The following is a 22884-nucleotide window of genomic DNA, read 5'->3' on the forward strand; positions in this document are numbered from 1 at the left end:
TAAGGAATATAATCTCGCCATTGCCCTTGCCACCTGTAGCCCCACTTCTGCGGCACTACACTACACTCCTGGTCCACCAATTTCTTAACCTTCTTAGGTAAGGGGAATGCTGTAGGACCCCGAAAACCATCCAGAACTGGATCCACTCTATTATCCGAAACCTCCTATAGCACCTTCACTCCCAGCTCCTTCAGGACTTGAGGAATAAGAGGCTTCAACTCTTCTTTTCAGAAAAGATGGACCACCCAAGGGTTGTCCCCTTATGCAGTCGGGATCTCCTCCAATTCAGACAAATCTCCTGATTTGTCCTGATTCTTCCCCGACTCGCTGTCAGACGACTCATCCCCCTGGTTAGTAACAGCTGGTCATCTGAATCATCTGATTCTATGGCCCCATCTGGGCAAGTGAGACCACAATGACGGAGAAGGTTCCCCGAATGCCTGACCAGGGACCTTTTTGCTTTCTTAAGATTGGGCTGTTCTTTCTGGTACAGAGACCATTTATGCCCTTCACACTTTCTGGCTAAAAAGGCCTTGTGCATAAGTAAAACAAACTCAGTGGAGAATTTCTCTTCTTCACTGTCCTCAATGCAGGCAAATTCAGAGCCTCCTCCCCCTGCTCTTCATCCCCTTCCTAAATCACTGGCAACAGAGGAAGAGGGAAGTCCTGGGCCTCTCCAACAGGCCCCTGAACCATGCTCTGTGCAACCTTCCTAATCCTTACCATAAAATCTCCTCCAGAGACCTCCTTTACAGGCCCCTGGGACCGGGTAGCTCTCCAGTCCACAAACTCCCCCCAGCACAATCTGCACAACACGCAACAGAGTTAAGCCATGATCGAGCGCTGCTGCAGGCCCTGCAGGTTTTCGGGCGCTCTAACATCGGAGCCATTGGGAGAGGGAACAAGCAGCGCAGTCTGCTTCCTGCCGCAGCAATTTCAAAACACAATGGATTGAGTTCTCACAGGAAATCTTACCAAAATGCAGCCCCACACAACACAGCTTCCTTCCCCGGTACAGCAGCCTGCTTCTCCACATCCCCGATCACAAACACTTGCTTCCAGCGGTTCAGCAAAGCTTTCTGTAAAGGACGTATATGCACAAACGCCCAAGGAACCAAATCTATAGTTGAAGCCATAGAGCCCAGAACCTGGAGATACTCCCAGGCCGTAGGTACAGGGAGAGATAAGAGATGTTGTACTTGGCTCATGAGCTTGAGCGCTCGGGCAGCAAAACTCTGGACTCACGAGTGTCGAATCGGGCTCCTAGAAATTCCAGTACTTGCAAAGAGAGAAATACAGCTAAGGAGAGGGAACCGCAGGTTCAACAGTCTGCATCTGCTGGAGACAGAGAAATACTGAGGGGTGCATTGTCCTGAGATAGGATACCCTTTCAGTTTTTCTCTGTCTCCATCTGCTGGACAGGAGGCTCAACCCACTGTCTGGACTGATCCGGGTACATACAGGGAACTCAGAATTGCCAGGGATTGTTTAATATAAGGATTTACTACTGTAAACTCCTCAATTACATCATTCAATGTCTCCCCTCTTCCTTGTCTTGTAAGATTGCATTTCTATACTTGCAGAATTAAAAAGTGAATGGATCCCATTGTTAGTTATATTATGAGACAGTTCTGAATCTCACAGTGGTAAGAAAGGCTGCTCGGGCCTTTCCAAGAAAGACATACCTGTCCCTCTAAAGACACTCACCTTCAGCCATGGAAAAATGTCTACCAGGCTGTCCTTGGCAACTGTATCAACAATGCCTTGGCTGTAAAGCAGCATTGACTCAAACTCAGGGTCTCCTCTTTTGTAGGAAGAGTTGAAACAAAGTGAGCACACCACATTCGTAACAGCTCGAGTCAGTTCTGGAGCCATGTCAATTGGATTATCCTGGAAGTTAATGAGTGTCTCAACCATGGAAGCAGCTTCCCGACAAACTACACATGAAAGGTATCAAAGAAAAAAGGCAGAGAAAAATATTGAAATCATGATTATGTTTTCAAGATAACTAAGCAGAGCTGCTAATTCATTACGCACTAATTTTAAACAAGCATGTGTGTGCCCATACATGCATGTATTGGCTTGAGAGAGGAGATATGCTTGAATTTTAAATCATGCGCGCATATGATTTAAAATACATTTACCGCACATAAGTATGCTCCTAATTTTAAGAGGGTACTTGAGCAAACCTACTTTACATATCTTCCATAGGACTTTGCCTGCTTTAACACACAGTTATGTAAGTGAATTTTAAAACATCTCATGGAAGGCACATTCCCAGTTTTTCAAATTAGCCCATCAGTTTGCCCAGTCAATCTCGAGCTCATCCAGATCCCTCTGTTTCTTCATCCTGCACACCCCCCAGTTGACCCGGACCCCTCAACCTGTCATGTAAGGCCAAAAACATGAGATCTGCAGACTTGCTCCTCATCAGGACTGGCAGTAAAGTTACGCAGCTAACAAAGGGGTGGATTTATCAAAATGCGGTAGGTACCGCATGCGATAGCAAAAGGGGCGTGGTGTATGCTAACGGACCGCATCGCAAATGGCGAAGGTACTCACCGCATGGTCCCGGCTGCTATCGCAGAGCCTAACGCATCTGAAAGAGGTGTTGTTAAAATTGGCGTTATGGCTCTGCGATACCTCTTCGCAGGCAGGCTAACCCAGCCCACTCTCCGCCCAGGTTTTGCATTTGCATCCTCTCTCCGCCCCTACTCCTCCCTGTTTCTGCATTTGCATCGCACCATACGATATGGTGCGATCGCATGCGGTAAACACGTTTTCGCATGTCTTAAAGGCCTATCGCATGCGAAAACGGGGCTTTTTCGCATGCGATAAGCCCTTAACGCATGCGAAAACGCCTTACCGCATTTTGATAAATGACCCCCAAAGTGCCTTGCACTGCAGCCTCCAGTTTTAAAATATGGAGTTGCACACATAACAATTGCCCCTACCCTGGAATGCTCATGCCCCGCCCCCAAAGCTGCCCCTTTTCTGTAATTCACGCATGGGTATATACATACGTAACTTCTAAAATATGCTTCACTCACACGCGGCCCACATCCTCACGTATTTGGGCTTTTAAAATTTGATCCAAAAGGTAGCAATACAAGTGAGCAAATAAGTTGTAGGACAAACTTACTACATTGGTTACGTAATTCAATGCTGCTGGATTTGCGAATAGAATTGAATTATATGACTTTTTGCAAAAAACTGAAATCATAGCTCTTTAGTGAACCATTTGCAGAATGATGGATTCAGTTAAATGTGCTGTTTTAAGAAAATAAGAACTGAATAATAGGAAAAGGAAAATTGGTTCTTACCTGCTAATTTTCGTTCCTGTCGATCAGTCCAGACTCCTGGGTTTTGCCTCCCCACCAGCAGATGGAGACAGGCGTTTTGGCTGACTTCCCTATTCCAGTCCGTCAGTATTACACTGTATCAAAGCAGAACATCTTAAAACTAATTAATCCAATTAACCACAACATTGTGAACTTCACACCGGCCATGACTGGGGAGATAAACCCGATCACTAACCCCAAGTAGGAGCAGAACCCTTGAGAACTTTTGAAAACTTTGGAGAACTTGTCTGCAGAGAAAATAAAGCAGTATTGAAAGAGCGGACTCTCAGTTATCTCCATGCTGAAAAGGGTGGGCCACTGGACTGATCCGTGGTACTACACAGGGCCGGCGGAAGCACTAGGCGAACTAGGCGGTCGCCTAGGGCGCCAGCTTCCCGGGGGCGGCACTGCCCCGGTAAAATTAAGAGAGCCGTAGCCTGCCCCGGTAAAAATAAAAGTGCTGCATTAAGCCGCCGCCCCCCCCCCCGATAAAAATAAAAGAGCCGCTGCCGGCAGCCCGCCCCAAAAGACCCATCTGACCTCCCCCAGCGGTTCGCGTGGCTCCCGGTCCCTCCCGCTGCTCTTTCTTCCCTGCTGCCGTTCCCGCCGGGCTATCAGCACGTTCAAGCCCAGCGGGAACGGCAGCTGTGCAAAAAAAAAAAAAAGCTGTTGCATCCGCGGCTGCCCTTTTCTTCCTCCCGCCCCCCCGTGACCCGGAACAGGAAGTGATGCGCGGGAAGGAGAAAGAGCCGTGCCGCATGAAAAAAATAGCGGCGACAGCAGCATCGGCCCCCGAGCAACTGAAGCAGCCGGTAATCGGGAGAGGAGTCAGCAGCATGCGCCTCCCGCGGCCGATGGGATTCTTCCTTCTTGGCTTGCGGGGGCTGGAGGAGGAGGAGCAGCTACCGTTTGTGCTGGGGGGGGGAAGTGAGTGAGAGAAAGCGAGAGAAGCAGCCAGCCTGCCTGTGTGTGATTGAGAGAATGTGTGTGTGATTGAGAGCCTGTGTGTAAGTGAGAGAATGTATTTGATCGAGAGCATGTGTGTGTGATTGAGAGAAACTGGTCAGAGAGCTGATGTATGTGTATATGTGAGAGACAATGAAAGTGACTGCTCAAGGAGATGACTGATGTGTGAGAGTGTGAGACAGTCAGGGATGTGACTGATGTGTGTGTGTGTGTGTGTGTGTGTGTGAAAGAGAAAAAAAGCATAGGAAGTGAGAACTCTGGGTATGTGTGTGAGAAAGAGACAGTGATTATGAGAATGAGAAGTCCATATATGTAAGTGGAACACGGGAGTGGGAAGCCTGTGTGTGTGTGTGTGTGTGTGTGTGTATGGCATGAGAGAAACTGTTCAGGAAGGTGACTGGTGTGTTTGTCAAAGACTGTTTGGAAGATGATTGGTGTGTGAGAGACAGAAACTGGTCATGGGGGCATGACTGATATGGTGTGTGTGTGTGAGAGACATGGGCCTTAAGGAAGAGGACCATGAGTATAGAGCTTAGCCACTACTGCTGCTTCTGGTGTGTGCTACAGCCTGCATGGAAGAGGAGTAAGAGAGCTGCTGGAGGGGGTAAGTAAAGATGGCTTTTTAAGTTTATTTTTCTTGATTGACTGTCATTTTAATTATTTAATATTATGTGATGTGTCTGCTTTTTTTGTTTGAGCAACAAGTATAGCTTTGGTTTATGTTTATTTTATTTATTTTTATTTATTTATTTATAAAAGAGTTTCTATACCGTCGATAAGACAAATCATCTCAATGGTTTACATGGCATAAAAATGTCAAATAAGTGTTCTGTTATAAATACAGACTTCGTTATTTTCATTAATGCACAATGTAAGTTAATTGTGTGTGGAGGCGGGGGGGGGGGGGGGGCGGCATAGCTGACGTTTCGCCTAGGGCGCCTAATACCCTTGCACCGGCCCTGGTACTACAGAAACGAAAATTAGCAGGTAAGAACCAATTTTCTTTTCCCTGTACATACTCAGAGCAGTCCAGACTCCTGGGACGTACCAGAGCTCACCTATGCGGGGTGAGACCCTGAGAGTCCCGCTCAGATCACACCTTCAAACACCCAGAGGCTGGGGCCTGAACGTCCAATCGGTAATGTCTACCGAAGGTGTGCAAAGACTTCCAAGTAGCCACCCTACAAATCTGTGGCGAAATTTGCTGACACTCTGCCCACGAGGCTGCCTGTGAATGCGTAGAATGTGCTCTAAGACCAATCGGAAACGGACGACCATGAAGCAAGTACGCTGAACTAATAGCCTCCTTTAACCAGTGGGCGATCGTGGCCCTAGACGCCTTGAATCCTTCTTTGGGACCACTCCACAGCACATAAATATGGTCCGACATACGGAAGTTATTGGTAACCTCCAAATAGTGTAACAGAACCCGGCATACATCTAGTTTCCTCAGATCCCTAGCTTGGGGATCAGGGGTTTTCAAGTCTGGAAAGGACGGGAGCTCCACCGACTGATTCAAGTGAAAAGCAGATACCACCTTTGGGAGAAAGGAAGGAACCATCCGTAAAGAGACCCCCGTATCCGAAATTCTGAGGAATTGCTCCCTGCAGGATAAAGCTTGGAGCTCAGACACCCGGCAAGCTGAGGAAATAGCCATGAGAAAAAACACTTTTAAGGGACAATCTTTCAGCGTCACCAATTTTAAAGGTTCAAATGGCACCGGACACAGAGCTCTAAGAACCAAATTTAAGCTCCACGAAGAACAAGGATTCCTGAATGGAGGACGCAAGTGTTTCGCCCCCCTCGGAGAAACCGCGCCACATCCGGATACGTGGCTAAGGGTACACCCCGTATTTTACCACAGAAACAACAGAGGGCTGCTACCTGTACCCGCAAAGAGCTTCACGAGAGGCCTTTAGCTAGGCCGGCCTGTAGGAAAGAATATATATCAGGCACCAGAGCATGAGTAGGATCCACCTTGTAGTCTACACACCAAGACTCAAAGATCCCCCACACTCTGACATAGGCTAAAGAAGTGGATGTCTTCCTGGAACGTAAAAGGGTAGCAACAACCGTGTCCAAATAACCCTTGCTCTTCAGTCTTTGCCTCTCAAATGTTTATCAACTGTTGGGCCTCGATTGCCACCGGCCGACTCTTGGTTCCCCCTTGGCGATTGATATAAGCCACTGCTGTTGCATTGTCCGATAGAACCCTGATGGACTTCCCCTGCAGAAGCAGGAGAAGAGCTTGTAGCGCTAACCACACTGCCCTGGTCTCCAGGTGATTGATCGACCACCGGGATTCATCCACAGACCATTGGCCTGCACCGACTTCCCCTGGCACACCGTTCCCCAGCTGAAGAGACTGGTGTCTGTGGTGACTACTGTCCAAGCAGAAACCTCAAAGCTCACTCCCCGGCGCAAATTGTCCAAGAGGAGCCATCATTTGAGACTGGAATGTGCAGAGTCCGTAAGAGGCGGTGGAAGATGAAATTGCTTGGAGACCGGGCTCCAACAGGAGAGCAATGCTGACTGAAGAGGTCTCATATGATCAAAAGCCCATGGGACCAGCTCCAAGGTAGAAACCAACGAACAAAGGACCCGTAAATAGTCCCAAACCCTGGGAAGACTGAGTTAGCAAGTCCTAAACTTGACCTTGCAACTTGACGAGCCGCTCCTTGGTGAGGAAAACCCTGCCGAGACGTGTGTTGAACCAGGCTCCCAGGAACTCCAATGACTGGGAGGAAACCACCTGGCTCTTGGCCAAATTGACCACCCAACCCAGTGACCTCAGCAGTTGAAGAACCTGGTGTACTGCCGAGTGACAAAGCAACTCAGACTTTGCCCGAATCAGCCAATTCTTCCGAAGTTCCACCGCCACAACAATCATGATTTTGGTAAAGGTCCCTGGTGCCGTGGCTAATCCGAAAGGAAGAGCGCAGAACTGAAAATGGTGGCCCAGTATGGAAAACCTTAGGAATTTCTGGTGATCGGCCCAGATTCCGATGTGTAAATACGCTTCCGTGAGATCCAGCAACGCTAGAAACTCTCCCTTGCACACTGACGCAATGACCGACAGCAGGGTCTCCATGCGAAAGCAGGGCACTCAAAGACATCTGTTGACCCTCTTCAAATCGAGAATGGGCACCACAAAGAAGATGGAATAACGGCTCCTTCGCCACTCCGCAGGCGGAACTGGAACAATGGCTCCAAGGTAGAGTAGGCGCCGCAAGGTGTCCCATCCACCTGACGTTTCTCCTTGCATGAGCACGGGGAAATGAGAAAGCGGTCTCAAGGGTGTCGAGCAAAATCTAAAGCGAAGCCATGTCTTATCACACTGAGGACCCACTGGTCCGACGTCAGCTTGGCCCACCGGAACGGAGGAATGGACTGACCTCGCCTCATAGTGTCGACTTAATTCCTCCTGCAGCTTGGGAGATCCCAGATCTACCAGATCATCACCCTCGAAAGGAATGGGAACAGGACTGTGGTCTGCCGGCGTTCTGCCTAGAGGAGGAGCCCGCCGACCAGGAGGACTGAATTCTCCGATTTCTCAGGAAATGAGACCGAGACGAAGGAAAACTTCTCGGCTTAGGCTTATCCTCTGGAAGACTATGGACCTTGTTCTCCCCCAAAGACTGAATCATATCCTCTAAATCTTTCCCAAAGAGCAGTTTGCCTTAAAAGGCAGGGAACCCAACTAGGCCTTGGAGGAGACATCAGCAGACCAGTTCCGCAATCAAAGCAGCCTGCAGGCAGAAACAGCTGAGACCATAGACCAGGCGGAGGTTCGTAGCAGATTATAAAGGGCATCCGCACCGTAGGCCACCACAGCTTCTAGTCGCCCCGATTGAACAACCTCCTCCTCCGACAAAGATGTGTTACTCTGCAATTGCTGTACCCAGAGAAGATCTGCCCTTAAGGAGAAACTGCTGCACATGGCAGCCCGCATTCAGAGGGTGGATACCTCAAAAATCTTCTTGAGCTGGACTTCTAGCTTACGATCCTGGAGACCCTTGAGGGCCATCAGCGGGATGGTGGTCTTCTTAGTAACAGCGGACACTGCCGCATCCACCTTAGGAACTCGGAGGAGGTCCAGGGCTTCTTCTGGCAAGGGGTAAAGCTTATCCATTGCCTTGCTGACTTTCAGACCCAAATCCGGAGTGTCCCACTCCCGAAACAACAAGTTAGTGAGTGAAAGATGAAAGGGAAAGGACCTGGTCGGACCTCGAAGACCCACCATGACCGATCAACGGACTCCATCTGATAGTCCTCCAGAGGGCTGTCAATGCCTAAATTCCTCCAGGACCGCTGGGATAAGGGATCCTAACTCGTCCCTCCGGAAGAGACGGACCACTTTTGGATCATACTTGTCCACCCCATGGGGGCCCTGACTGGAAAAAAGATCCTGGTCACCGTCGGGATCCACCCCCAGAGGGGGCTTGCTCCTGAGATCCTGCTCCTCTGGTTCCAAAACCTCAGAGGAGGAGTCTGCCACTGGGCGAGACGAGGTGGGCCAAAGGGGGTGCTTAGCCTTCTGGTCCCTGGCCCTCTCCAAACGTTTTGCCCTCTTAGGGCCTTTTCGCCTGATTTGGCCACCTACGGAGCTGTATTACTGCCCAACTGCCTCTTTGCGGACCTCCTAGCCTTGAAAGCTTTATGCAGTAATAAAATGAAATCTGACGAAAAAGAGGAGGAGGAGGAGTCTGAAGCCCTCTCGGAGCTTCCCTCTGCCAGCAGCGTTGGTCTATCCATCGGCATGCCCCCCCCGGAGGCTGCCCATTGCGGGGATAAAGGAGGGTGAGAATCCCCTTCCCCCTCCGCGATATGCACCACTGCGCGATATGCACCACTGCGCGAAATGGCATCCGTTCCCTCGCTGAGCAGGAACGTATCCGGCGAGGCAAGCCGCGGTCGCCCGAGCCCTGCAGGCTCTCTGCACGACCCTAAAACACTGTCCCCGACACCTACTGAGGAGCCCTCCCCCCCCCCCCCCGGGGAGGCAGGCAGAGCCCCTCTCTAGAAACGCGCGCACATGTGGCATAACAAAAAGACTCTGGGGACTGGAGTAAAATGAGCCCGCAGGAGAAAAGACAGCGTCGGTGGGAAAAACAGCATCGGCAAACAGAGAGTCCAGCCCGGCAAAAAGACTCTGCTCTTTTTTTTTTTTTGAACCTGAGAGAAGGCTCAGATCCTGGCCTCTGGGGTGAGTGAGTCGGGGTGAGTGAGTCGGGCTCCCCGGTTTCACCCCAAATGCAGTCGGTAGCACAGGGCAATGGGGTCCTCAACCCATAGTACCCCCCGCCTCGAATTCCAGGGGAGATGGCCCCCACAGGACCCCCTGGGAGGCTCAGGGAAGTCCGCTTCACTTTTCTTGTCTTTTTTTTTTTTAAACAAAAAAGACTAAGGCCAAGAGAAAAACCAAAGTATCCTAACTATCACTAAAAACTGTGTCCCGGTTCTCACTCCTCTTTTTTTTTTTTTTTACTAACTACAGACTGTAGGGAATGCACCTCCACGATCTGTTGGAGACAAAGAAATACTGACGGACTGTAGGTGGCACCTCAAGGTATAGGGCAGAAACAGTCAAAACTTCTCTGTCTCCATCTGTTGGTGAGGAGGCAAAACCCAAGAGTCTAGACTGATCCAGGTAAGTACAGGGAAGTGATGTTTAGTGAAATGATAATGGGGAGGATAGGCTGAAGGGCAGAGATTGAAGGAATGGGGAAGTGAAAAAAATAGTTGGGGAGGTAGGGGTGTGGAGGGTGGTCAGAATTGTTGTGGGAGATGTTTGAATGTAATCTGTATTTTTTATGGAAAAATCTTTTTATTCATTTCACAGGGCATACGTGCCTAAGATTTAAACATCTATCGTTGCTGTGCATCAAAAAATCAAACACTGCCAAAGTACAAAGGTATATCACAACAACCAGTGTATTTACAACATACCCTGAACCCCAAACCCTACCCTCCCACCTCTCGAAAAAAAACCAAAACAACAACCTTACACTGTACAAGTTTCATATTTTTAAAAAATGTATAATCATACTTGAAACCATTGTATGATGGTTTATGTAATTCGCTTGGAGCTGAAAGGTTGAGCATGTAATCAAATAAAACTAAATAAATGTATGACTAGCTTTTAAGAGGTAGCCAAAAAAAAACAGTAGCATGTTTCTTGCTCTTTTATGTATTCAGGTGCATTAAGACAGCAATCATACCACTTTAATCAAAAAGGAAGCAAAACCAAGTCTTCCAAATTAACTGCTTGCAAAATACTGATTTCAAATGCTGAATTAAATACCAAAAGGATAAAATAATGTGGTTCCCATGTTAGTCCACTTGAGAAAAGGTTAACAAACAAAAAAAAATAATAAAATAAGGTGATAACTTTTTCTCCAAGGACAAGCAGGAAAAGGATCAGCCACCAAGTGGTTGACATCATCCGATTGTGCCAAGATAGAAAAGCTCTCTCAGAGCGCAGAAAACCCCAGTTTTTTCTAAGCAAAACGCATGCTATTGCACGGTTTTAACACTGGAAATAACTACACCTTTTTTCCTGGCGTCAGGTTGTGCGATATGCCCGAAATGGCCATAATGCAATTCGCAATACATTTTTTGAATTGCATTTTGGCCATTTATGGGCTGAGAGAGAGAGAGAACACCTCTGGGAAGGGCCTCACTATGTGCACCTATTTATCTCTTTATAGGACATTCCCACGCAACCACTGTGGCATGAGTTTCCACAGTCTTTTTTCTTTTGCTAGCATGAAAGGACAGATTTTTTAGTTCTCTTGCAGCTGCAATCAACCCCTAGATTCATCAAAATGCTATAATAATGCATGGATAATGCCCGTGCTAAGAAAAAGGGTTGTTTATGGAAATTTTAGAATGACTGCACCACGCACTAACATAGTGCTTTGCATAGGTATCGTGTGGTGCGGTAAAAGTTTTGCACCCCGTGATAAAGCAAATGTTGCTTACCTGATGTAACAGGTGTTCTCACAGGACAGCAGGATGTTAGTCCTCACAAATGGGTGACATCGAGGATGGAGCCCAATCACGGAAAACTTCTGTCAAAGTTTCAGGAACTTTGACTGGCCCCTACTGGGCATGCCCAGCACGGCACTAACCCTGCAGCCAGCAGGGGTCTCCCTTCAGTCTTGTTTTCAAAGCTACAGGCAGTGCCGAAAAATAAAAATAAAAACGAACCCAACACCGCGGGGTGGCAGGCGGGTTTCGTGAGGACTAACATCCTGCTGTCCTGTGAGAACACCTGTTACATCAGGTAAGCAACATTTGCTTTCTCACAGGACAAGCAGAATGGTTGTACTCACAAATGGGTGAGTACCGAGCTGAGGATGTCCGAACATGCACCAAACGTACCCAACGGCATGCAACAGGCACAACAACTGGGGTGGAATTTGGGAGAGGGCATCCGCACCCTACCGGGCAGGTGGAAGGGTGTTGGTACATCATGTTGGAAAAAGGTTACGCAAGACAGATTGGCCGAAGATGGAATCCTGTCTTCCAGCTTTGTCCAAACAATAGTGGGCTGCAAATGTATGGAGGGAACTCCAGGTTGCAGCCTTGCAGATGTCAGGAAGCGGCACCGATCGAAGGTGTGCCACTGACGTCGCCATGGCCCTCACAGAGTGTGCTTTCACACGGTCTTGAAAAGGAATGCCAGCTTGCTGATAGCAGAAGGAGATGCAATCCGCCAACCAGGAGGAAAGAGCCTGCTTACCCACAGGATGTCCTAACTTGTTAGGATGGAAAGAGACAAATAATTGAGTACTCTTCCTGTGAGCAACTGTACGGTCTAGATAAAAAGCTAGAGCCCGTTTGCAGTCTAGGGTATGCAGAGTCTGTTCCCCGGAGTTGGAGTGGGGCCTGGGAAAAAAGATACGTAGTATGATGGATTGATTGATATGAAACTCCGAAACTACCTTAGGTAAAAATTAGGGTGAGTGCGGAGTACCGCCCGGTCCTGCAGGAGTTTAGTGTAAGGCAGATAGGTAACTAGGGCCTGTAATTCACTAACCCTGCGAGCTGAAGTGATAGCCAAAAGGAATAATACTTTCCATGTGAGATATTTTAAGTCACAGGAGTAAAGAGGTTCGAAAGGTGGTTTCATAAGGCGACCAAGAACCAGGTTAAGGTCCCAAGATGGGGCCGGAGGACGTAAAGGTGGCTTCAAATGGAGCAATCCTTTAAGAAAACGTGTAACAAGGGGTTGTACTGAAATAGGGACACCCCCGATACCTTTATGGAAGGCGGCTACCTCACTGACATGCATTCTAATGGAAGAGGTCTTTAGACCTGATTCTGATAGATGCCAGAGATAGTCCAAGAACTTAGAGATTGGACAGGAAAGGGGATCAAGTGACTGAGAAGTGCACCATGATGTATACCTTTTGCATTTGTAGGAATAAGATTTTCTTGTGGAAGGCTTTCGTGAAGCGATCAGGACACGAGAAACTGAATCCGAAAGGTTAAATGGCTGAAGGACTAACCTTTCAACATCCATGCCGTCAGGGACAAGGCTTGGAGGTTGGGATGGAGGAGGCATCCGTTGTTTTGAGTGATCAGATGCGGGTCCTTTCCCAGAGGAATGTGCCTGCGGATGGAGAGATCCTGGAGTATGGGAAACCACACTTGGCGTGGCCAGTGCGGTGCTATCAGGATCATGGTTCCCCTGTCCTGACGCAGCTTCACGAGAGTCTTCGACAGAAGAGGAAGTGGAGGGAATGCATAGAGCAGACCGGTTGTCCACGTGAGGGAAAATGCATCCCTCGGCCAAGAGTGCTGGCTCCGAATGAGAGAGCAGTAATTGTCTACTTTGTGGTTCTGAGGGGACGCAAAGAGGTCTATGTGGGGATAACCCCATTTGTGAAACAGAGAGGTCGCCACCAAGGGATTGAGTGACTACTCGTGTGGTTGGAAGACACGGCTCAGCTGGTCTGCCAATACATTGTCTACTCCCGGCAGGTAGGTGGCTCTGAGGTACATGGAGTGGGAGAGGGCTTCTGCCCAAATCTGCGCTGCTTCCTGACACAGAAGGAAGGAGCCTGTGCCTCCCTGCTTGTTTATGTACCACATGGCCACCTGGTTGTCCGTCTGAATTAAGATTGCGTGGTTCGATAGGCAATCCTGAAAAGTCCTGAGAGCATAGCGAATTGCTCGCAGCTCCAGGAAATTTATCTGGTGTTTGGCTTCCTCTAGTGACCAGAATCCTTGAGTTTGTAGATTGTTTACATGGGCTCCCCAACCGATGTTGGAAGCGTCGGTGGTGAGGATTACCTGGGGATCTGGTGGAAGAAAAGGCAAACCCTGTAGGAGGTTGGATTGATTTGTCCACCAAGCAAGAGACAGACGGAGTGCATCTGTGATGCGAACAATGGAGGACAGAGGCTGAACAGCTTGTGTCCATTGTGATCTCAGAGTCCACTGCGTGACCCTCATGGCTAAACGGGCCATGGGAGTCAGATAAACTGAGGAGGCCATGTGTCCCAGTAAAACGAGGAATTGGCGAGCTGTTGCTGTGTGTTGAGACTGCAGCTGGCGAGCTAGGGACACAAGGGTTTGAACCCGTTGATGAGGAAGGAAGGCTTTTGCCTGTAAGGTGTCCAAGTCTGCCCCAATGAAGGATAAGGTCTGAGATGGGATTAAGTAGGATTTGTCGTAATTGACAAGAAACCCTAGAGAAAGCAAAGTTTGAATTGTTAGGGTCAGGGAGGACCGAGCAATATGCTGGGTCGGGGCCCTGATTAACCAATCATCCAGATAGGGGTAGACGTGGACACCTGCCTTCCTCAGAAAAGCTGCAACTACCACGAGGCATTTGGTGAAAACTCATGGTGCGGATGCCAGGCCGAAAGGTAGCACTCGATATTGGTAGTGATTTCGGCCTACTAGAAAACACAGGTATTTGCGATGAGATTGCGTGATCGCAATGTGGGTATATGCGTCTTTCAGGTCTAGAGAGCATAGCCAATCCCCTCTTTGCAGCAGAGGGAGAAGCGAGCCCAGGGTTACCATCTTGAACTTCTCCTTGTGAAGGTACTTGTTGAGGGCCCGTAGGTCCAGGATCGGACGAAATCCCCCTGACTTTTTTGGGATCAGGAAGTACCTGGAGTAGAACCCTAGTCCTTGTTGTAAGGGAGGAACGGGTTCTATAGCGTTTGACTGTAGAAGAGAAACTTCCTGCTCTAAAAGAACAGAATGATCGGTGAGTCTCCACGCCTGCAGGGGTGGGGAGTCGGAAGGGAGAGTCAGGAAGTTGAGATGGTAACCATGTGCAATTATCGCTATCACCCACTGATCTGTGGTGATATGATGCCACCTTTCTAGAAAGTGGCACAGCCGACCTCCTACTGGTATGGCTGGAAGAGGGGTTTGGCAAGTGCTCTCTAAGTGAGAGTCAAAAACCCGCCGCAGGGCCAGGTTGTGGAGCTGCTGCGGGCTTTTGTTTACGAGACTGGCGAGGTTGAGTTTTATGGTAAGACCTCGTAGACTTTGCCTTGGCTAGTGGGGGATAATACTTCCGTGGCCGGAAGAAAGACTTTTTGGAGTCCTTCCTAAATGGCTGTTTAGATGGCAAGTCAGGAGGAATGGATGAGAGCTGTTTAAGTGTCTCCTGATGATCCTTTAGTTCAGCAACAATTTGCTGAATCTGCTCACCAAACAAATTATCCCCTAGACAGGGCAAGTCAGAGAGCCTGTCCTGAATTTCTGGAAGAAGGTCAGATGACTTGAGCCAAGCCCAGCGTCTGGCAGAGATGGCCGTAGCAGAAAGTCTAGTGGAAGCATCAAAGATGTCATAAGCCGTTCTTATTTCATGCTTCCCAGCTTCAAATCCTTTATTTAGTAGGGATTGAAGCTGTGGTTGGAACTGTTCTGGTAAGGCATCTGAGTACTCCTGCATCTGTTTTAGGATGACCCTATTATATTGAGTCATATACAGCTGATAAGAAGCTATTCTAGAGACCAGCATGGCTCCCTGGTACACCTTTCTACCTATACTATCTAGGAATTTATTTTCCTTAGTAGGAGGTATGGAAGAATGTGGCTTTAGTCGTTTAGCTTTCTTTTGAGCTGATTCTACCACAACAGAATGATGGTCCAATTGTGGTTTCTGAAAGCCAGGTGCTGACTGTACGAGATAGGTAGAGTCAGCTTTTTTGTTTACCGGAGCAATAGATCCAGGAGATTCCCAATTCCTTTTGAGAAGGTCTAGAAAAACCTGATGAATTGGAATAGAGGTGATGACCTTAGGGGCATCCAGGAATTGGAGTAATTCCATCATCTGGTGCCTGTCATCTTGTTCAGATTGAAGTTGGAAAGGGACCAACTCTGACATTTCCTTCACAAAATTTATGAAAGAGAGGTCCTCAGGGGGAGAACGCTTTCTACTCCCCGCAGGAGAGGGTGGTGAAGGCAAATCATCGGTGTCAGTAGAGGTATCATCACCCCAGGTGTCATAAGGATCAGGATGCTGACCTGTAGGACCATGAGGGGGCTGAATACCTGAAGGCCCCGGTTGAGGCTCCGAGAAATTGGAAGGAATCACCGGGGGCATCGAGAATGTCCTCGATGGAATCGGTGCCGGCATCGGTGCCGGCATCGAAGGAACCGGTGTCGGCATCGGAATCCTCGGTGGAGCTGATGTGTGTATCGCCCCCGAGGAATGTATCGGTGGCGAGGGACGACAAGGCACCGATGGAACTACCCCCGAAGGGGGAATTCAGTACGGTGTTTCTCCACCTGATGAGAAAGCTGTCGGTGATCCGGGTATTGCCGGTGGAAGGGCATTCATAAGCGCTTCCATCCGGGCAAGCAGCGGTGCCAGTGCTGCTGGAATCGGATCGGTGACCGGTTCCACTCTCGGTGCCGGAGGAGTCTGGAACCGTAGTATCGCCTTGTCGATGGCCTCCTGGAGCAGCCGGTCCAGTTCTGCCTGGAGACCTGGGGTAACGAGACCCGGCTCGACGGGAGAGGGAGGCTGAGCCGGAGGGACCACCGTCACCGGTGGAATCGCGGCTCCCAAACCCCGGAGGGGTGAGGGTTGCCTCGGTGTCTGCGAGACAGGAGTGGACGGTGCCACTTCTGGTTGAGACTTCTTTGGCGGAGGCTCGGACGGTACGGAGGTCGATGACATTGGTTCCTCGACGGGCCGAGACTTATGACATCGATGGCGATGTTTCTCCTTCCGATCCCCTCGATGATCAGGGGAAGAGACAGGAGTCGATGGCCGTGAAGTTGTCGATGGCGGACGGTCACCGGAGGGCTGTCGATGATGATGAGACTTCGACGGTGCCGGTTCTGATGACGTTGATGCAATCGATGGCGTTGGGGTGCGAGCATGGAAAAGGAGTCCCATCTTTTCCATTCTGGCTTTGCAACCTTTTGGTGTCATTAGGGCACATTTGGTGCAAGTCAGGACATCATGCTCGCTTCCTAAGCACAAAACACAGACTCTATGTGGGTCTGTGATTGACATAGTTCGGGTACAATCCGGACACCGACGGAACCCCGATGCCATGGCCATAGGCCAAAAATTTAGCAGCGGGACTGTCAACTACCAACGGGCCTCGAGGGCCAAACTCGACGGTAGTCGACCAAACGACGGCAAAAACTTACCGAAGTTCCGCGGAGTGAAAATTTGAAGAAGGGAGACCCCTGAGGGGAAAATTTTCTTCAGAAATTTAATTGAAGAATTCCTGTCAGGAACGTGGTTAAGAGCTCTTTGACCGCGTGGCTACTGCTGCGCGGAAAAAAGAAGACTGAAGGGAGACCCCTGCTGGCTGCAGGGTTAGTGCCGTGCTGGGCATGCCCAGTAGGGGCCAGTCAAAGTTCCTGAAACTTTGACAGAAGTTTTCCGTGGTTGGGCTCCATCCTCGATGTCACCCATTTGTGAGGACAACCATCCTGCTTGTCCTGTGAGAATTCCTATTTCACATCAGAGAGAGAGAGAGACTGAGACTATCTACAAGGCCCTCATAGTAGTGAAGTATTTATATCTCTATAGGAGGTCCATCTAATCGGTTGAGATGAGGTGGTGGTGGTGGTGGTTTAGGGGCCAGTTTCGCATGTAGAGTGAGATGTACGAACAGCACAGTACACTTTGGTGAAGATTTGACATCATTTGGAGTGAGGAAAGTCTCACAAAGATGACATTTCTACTCTGTCGACATAGTTGACTACTTTGTCACCATAGTAAGTATGCTCCACAATGACAGGCATCATATTGGTGTAGCAATGATCCTTGTCTGCAAAATCCCTCTTTTGTGCACAATTTTTTTTTTGCATTCGGAATGAACGAACAGCTAATAGGCTCATTCACATGCATTTGCATGTGATGAGCGCTATTAGTTTCTCCCCAAGTTGGACACACGTTGTACTGCATCGGCCATATAGTATGGCAGGTTTGCTACATGTGCTAAATGGGGTTTTTTGTTTTTTTTTCAGGTTTTCTATTATACAATGCACTTGGTAGTAGAGGGAGTTTGTGTTTCTATTACTGAGATGATATCAGAATGGGAATCTCTTTTGTATGGCAAGTTGTATAGGGAAATATACTAGCTTGCTCTGAACCCATTGTTGGGGATCAGGGGGGTTCCTATGGATGCAGAGTATATGTTTACATTTAGCCCTGTGATGATCATGTGTTCAGTGTGTCACACATGTAAGCATCATCTGTCAGGTGTGTCCCAACAGAAAAAAGGTTGAGAATCACTGCTCTAATGCATCAAAGCTCCTTTCCCGACACACTACCATTGTAATGTATTTTATGATTCATTTGTATTTTCTGGTAATGCCATCTTTTACTCTCATCTGCTCATTCTGTTTGAACCTGAAGAAACAAGTGTTAAATCCTGAAAGCTAGTCAAGAAGTATATTGTTAGTCCAATAAAAAGGTATCGCTTTATATTATTTTTTTTGTTTGTTAACCTTTATTTCCATTCCATCTTTATGAAATGTAAAACAAATGAATTGACTATTATGATTTCATTACTTACTGATATTCTGAATAGCAAGGGACCCTTTTCCAAACATAGACAGAGCAGAATGAACCAACTTCCGGTGGAACTTCCAGCTTGGGCTGTAGTTTCCAAAGGCAATATCTTTCCCATTTCTGGTGAGGATATCTGTGGTTATCTTGAAATAAGAAGGCAGAAACAGAGCATATCAAAATTCAGTTGTCAATTCTGCGTAACTCCGTATAATCTGCAACACCTACTGCCAGACCGTCCAGGCATCTTCGCTTTTTAAGGCATTGGTGTGCTGAGTGGGGATAATAAGCAAGTGAAGAATGAGCAAAGGGAGCAAACAACTCCATAAATGTTTTTTTTAATATAATCTTCAAATATTTACTTATTTAGCCTTCTATCTTTTAATTCTGCCTTTTCCTCCCTACAAGCAGAAGCAGTAATCATGTGTCTTTTTGCTTTCCCCATTGTTGTTTCTCTGGTCTTGAGCAAACTCCCTTATGGTAATAGTAAACATGTATTAGTAATTTAGAGACCTGAGAGTAAAGGAAAAAAGATCAGAATTAGGGGAGTACCTGGATTTCAAGAGCAGTAAAAGTATATCCCTGAGGTTTAGCATCATTTTTGCATTCACAAGAATTTTTTAAATATAAATTTCCATTTTGTGAACATAGGTATTAATTTGTCAGGGCAAAAACTACTCTCACAATGTACAATATGGGCTGAATTTTCAAAAGGTTTTACAGGCATAAATGAGCTTTTGAAAATTGCCCAGCTATATGCTATTTTTACAAGTATAACTCCTTTGAAAATTCGCTCTTATATGTTATCTGGCAGGCACTTGTGACCTGGATTGGCCTCTGTCAGAGACAGGATGCCAGGCTCAATAAACTTTGATCTGACCCAACATGGAAATTATGTTCTTATGTAAAAAGATCTATGGGGTTTCCAGATGTACTGAAATTTGGTAAGTCTATTATATTTTCTTGGTTGCAACAGCTTCATATTTGTAATGTTTAGCATACTTTACCCCAGTGTTTCCCAACCTAGTGTGCTATGGCTGGAGTTCAGGTGTGCCGCGGCTGCAGTCTCATTTCCTGTTTCCCTCCTGGACCACAGAATGTCCTCCTGCCAGCAGGGTCCGTCAGAAAGCAGCGCTTATCCTCAGCTGCTCCTGCTTCCCCCTCTGCCGGCTCTCCTGTGTAACAGAAACTGCACAGGGCTCTGTAGGCTTGTGAGACCTGTGGCCCTGTGCAGTTTAGATTGCAGAGGGAGGCTGGCAAAGGAGGAAGAAGCAGAACTTGGTAAGCCGGCACCCAGACATTTTGCTGTTCAGGGATTGGGGAAAGGAACAGATTAATGTGCAACAGTGTGTGGGAGGAGAGGGAAGAGAAGGTGATAATGGCCAAGGGTTGGGGGAGAAGGGTGGAGGAAGAGGGAAGATGATGATGATATAATGGGGTGGGGAGGAAAGTTGGAAGGTGATGCTAGGGTGTGGGGGAAACCCAAGATTGATGATGGTGTCAGTGGGAGACAGGAGAGGGAAAGCGATGATGCCAGGAAGTGAGGGAGAGGGCAACTGATGCCAAGGTAGAAGGGAAAGGGAACAGAAGGTGATTTGCATGGGGAGTGGAGGGAGAGGGAAGAGAAAGCGATGATGCCAGGGATGGAGAGAAAGAGAGGGGGAAATTGATGATGACAGGGGGTGAAGGAGAGGGGGTCGAGGAAGAGGGAAAGAGATGATGCCAGGGAACGGAAGGAGAAGGGTGGAGGCAGAGAGGTGGTGATGATGATGATACCGCCAAGGGGTGAGGGAGAGGGGTAAAGGCAGAGGGAAGGAGATGCCGTCAGGGGGGAGAGGGATAGGGAAGGTGATGATGCCAAGGGGTGAGGTAGAGGGATGGAGGCAGAGGGAAGGTGATAATGATGCCAGAAGTAAGCAGGAGGGATAAAGAAGAAGATGATGATGCCGGGGGGGGGGGGGGGTAAGGGAGAGGAGTAGAAGGAAAGGTAATTATGATAATGATGTCAGGGGTGAGGAGGTGGAAAGAGAAGGTGATGATTCCAGGGGGTGCAGCAGAGTGGTAGAGGGAGAGGGAAGGTGGTGATGATGGTGATCATGGTGGTAGGAGAGGAAGCTGATGATGTCAGGGTGTGGGGGAGAGGAGTAGAAGGAAAAGGAAGGTAATGATAATGATGCCAGGTGTGAGAAGGTGATGCTAATATGCCAGGGAGTGAGGGAAAGGGAAGAAGATGATAGGGAAGGGAAGAAGATGATGATATCAGGGGACAGGCATGATTATCATGCTGGGGGAAGGGAGAAGGTAATGATGCCAAGGGGTAGGGGGAGAGGGAAGAGAAGAGAAAGTGAAGATGGAAAAGTGGTTGGTGTGCTACAACGAAGTAAGCCCTGTGCCTGGTGTGCCACGAAACAAAAAAGGTTGGGAACTACTGTTATACCCCATCAAGTATGTATTTTTTAGAAAAAAAAAAAACCACCTAACCTTCCAGTTGTTAAGTTGTTAATATTATCTCATTCTGGACTCGATATCCACTTCGCTAATACTGTTTAATGGTTCAAATGTCTCGATACTACTACATATTTGTTAAGAATCTGTTTACTGTTCTTACTAATGCTAAGTTACAATATATTGTACACTTTTGTAAACCATTATGATGGCTCAACCGAATAACGGTATATAAAACTCACCAAACTCTCTTCCACCAGAAACAGAGCCATTTCCATCATCGGCCCAAAGTTATGGAATTCACTACCTCAGTACCTCACCGGTCAAGAAAACCCTAAATCTTTTAAAAAAGAACTAAAATCCTGGCTACTCAGCCAATCTCATAATGACACTTCGGACTATTGATCTCAAAACTTTCAGTCTTCCCCTTTGACAATTTATCCTGCTTTCTAACTACAGATATCTATTATGTATGAACCCTGTTTTCAGTGTACCTAACTTTTGGTATATCTTGTTTTGTTTTTACTAATTTTTTTTTTTTTAATTTATATTTTATTATGTTGAAATAAAGACAAGCAAGTGTGAACAACATAACAGCAAATGGCAAACATAATGTCCTTCAACATTTTCAAACGTAATAAACATCCTTCATCCCCATTCCCCGCCCTACCCCCCACCATGAGTTCCAGTAAACTGGCATATAAGCAATTTCCACATGAAGCATACCGCTGCTGATGAATGTACAGTTACTCTGTTAGGTCTCTGGTGTCTGAGAGGGAAGATATCGCAAGTTGACAAGACTAATCAGTAGCCGATTTTTTCCAGTCCAAAAAGGGTGTCCAAGTATCTCGAAATAGGGGTAAGGTTCTATGCAATTCCGCTGTGATTGCCGCCATCCGGCATAGATAATGAACCTTGTGCTGTACACATGTAAGTGCAGGAAGCACTGGCTGCTTCCAATGTTGTGCGATAACCATCCGAGTAGCAATAAAAACCTGTTGACATAATAAGGCTTGGTGCTTAGTCAATTCTTTATGCGATAAGCTAATGAGCATGAACCCGGCGTTTAAGAGATCAGGTACTTGTAGAACCTGTTCCAACCAGTGAGCCACCTGGGACCACAGAGAATGCACCAGGGGACAAGACCACCGCATATGCATATAAGTGCCAGGGCTGCCACAATTTCGCCAACACATATCACTGAGGGTGGGGTAGCGTTTATGTAGTATATGAGGAGTCAAATACCACCTGGTAAGCATCTTGTAACAATTCTCCTGCATATTCGCTGAAACAGAGCACTTTTTTACTGCAGTGTACAATTGTAACCATTCCTCAGCTGTAATGGCCCGCTCCAAATCCTGCTCCCAAGCTTTAGTATGGGGGAAACTCTCAACTGCACCCTCGGACAAGAGGACGTATAATTTAGAAACCATTCCCCACTTTTTATCTGCATCATCACAGTAGTGTTCAAATAATGTTTTACCCTGTACTATGGAAGAATATACAGATGCACTTTTAATAAAGTGGGAGATTTGACATCCTGTAAGATAGTCTGTGGCAGGCAGCTGGTATGCACTCTGAAGTTGAGGCCAAGTCATAGCGGAGCCGCCCCCCAAGAATTGCTCAATTTTGAGGAGACCTCTAGCTTGCCAACCCCTAAAAGAGGGATTATGATGCCCGGCAGGGAAATTGGTTAAATGAGTAATATGAGTAGAATAAAAATACAGGCGGGTGCCTATAATTTGCTTCTTCCACTTATCCCATAATCGCATAGTAGTGTTAATGGATGGAGATAAGGCATCCACAGAAACCCAAGTATCACGTGGCTGCCAGACCAATGCTGCTAGTGGCATGTTCCCCAATATACGGTCGGCAAAGGCGACCCATTGTTTGGCAGTAGTTACCCTATGGCAATCTGTAATCACCAGTAGCTGAGCCGCCACATAGTATTTTGCTAGATGAGGCACTCCAAGACCTCCCCTGTCCCTTGGTAAATACAACAAACGACGTGATATTCTTGGGGGTCGCCTGCGCCAAATGAAGTCAAATAAAATCTTCTGCCATGACTTCAGCAGGGCAGAGCTGAGATGAATAGACAGTGTAATAAACAGATATAGA

At 47.6% G+C, this 22884-nt stretch overlaps 1 protein-coding gene across 1 annotated transcript in view; it reads right to left on the reverse strand.

The window, feature by feature from the left end:
* Positions 1 to 22884, reverse strand: part of LOC115095930 (steroid 17-alpha-hydroxylase/17,20 lyase) — a 132004-nt gene that overhangs the window by 101350 nt on the left and 7770 nt on the right. Inside the window, exons 2-3 of the mRNA XM_029610282.1 lie at positions 18329 to 18467; positions 1708 to 1937 (exon numbers count right to left, since the gene is read on the reverse strand). Of these exons, the coding sequence (XP_029466142.1) occupies positions 1708 to 1937; positions 18329 to 18467 (369 nt within the window). The remainder of the gene's footprint in view (positions 1 to 1707; positions 1938 to 18328; positions 18468 to 22884) is intronic.

Source organism: Rhinatrema bivittatum, chromosome 7, assembly GCF_901001135.1.
Source record: "Rhinatrema bivittatum chromosome 7, aRhiBiv1.1, whole genome shotgun sequence".
NCBI lineage: Eukaryota > Metazoa > Chordata > Amphibia > Gymnophiona > Rhinatrematidae > Rhinatrema > Rhinatrema bivittatum.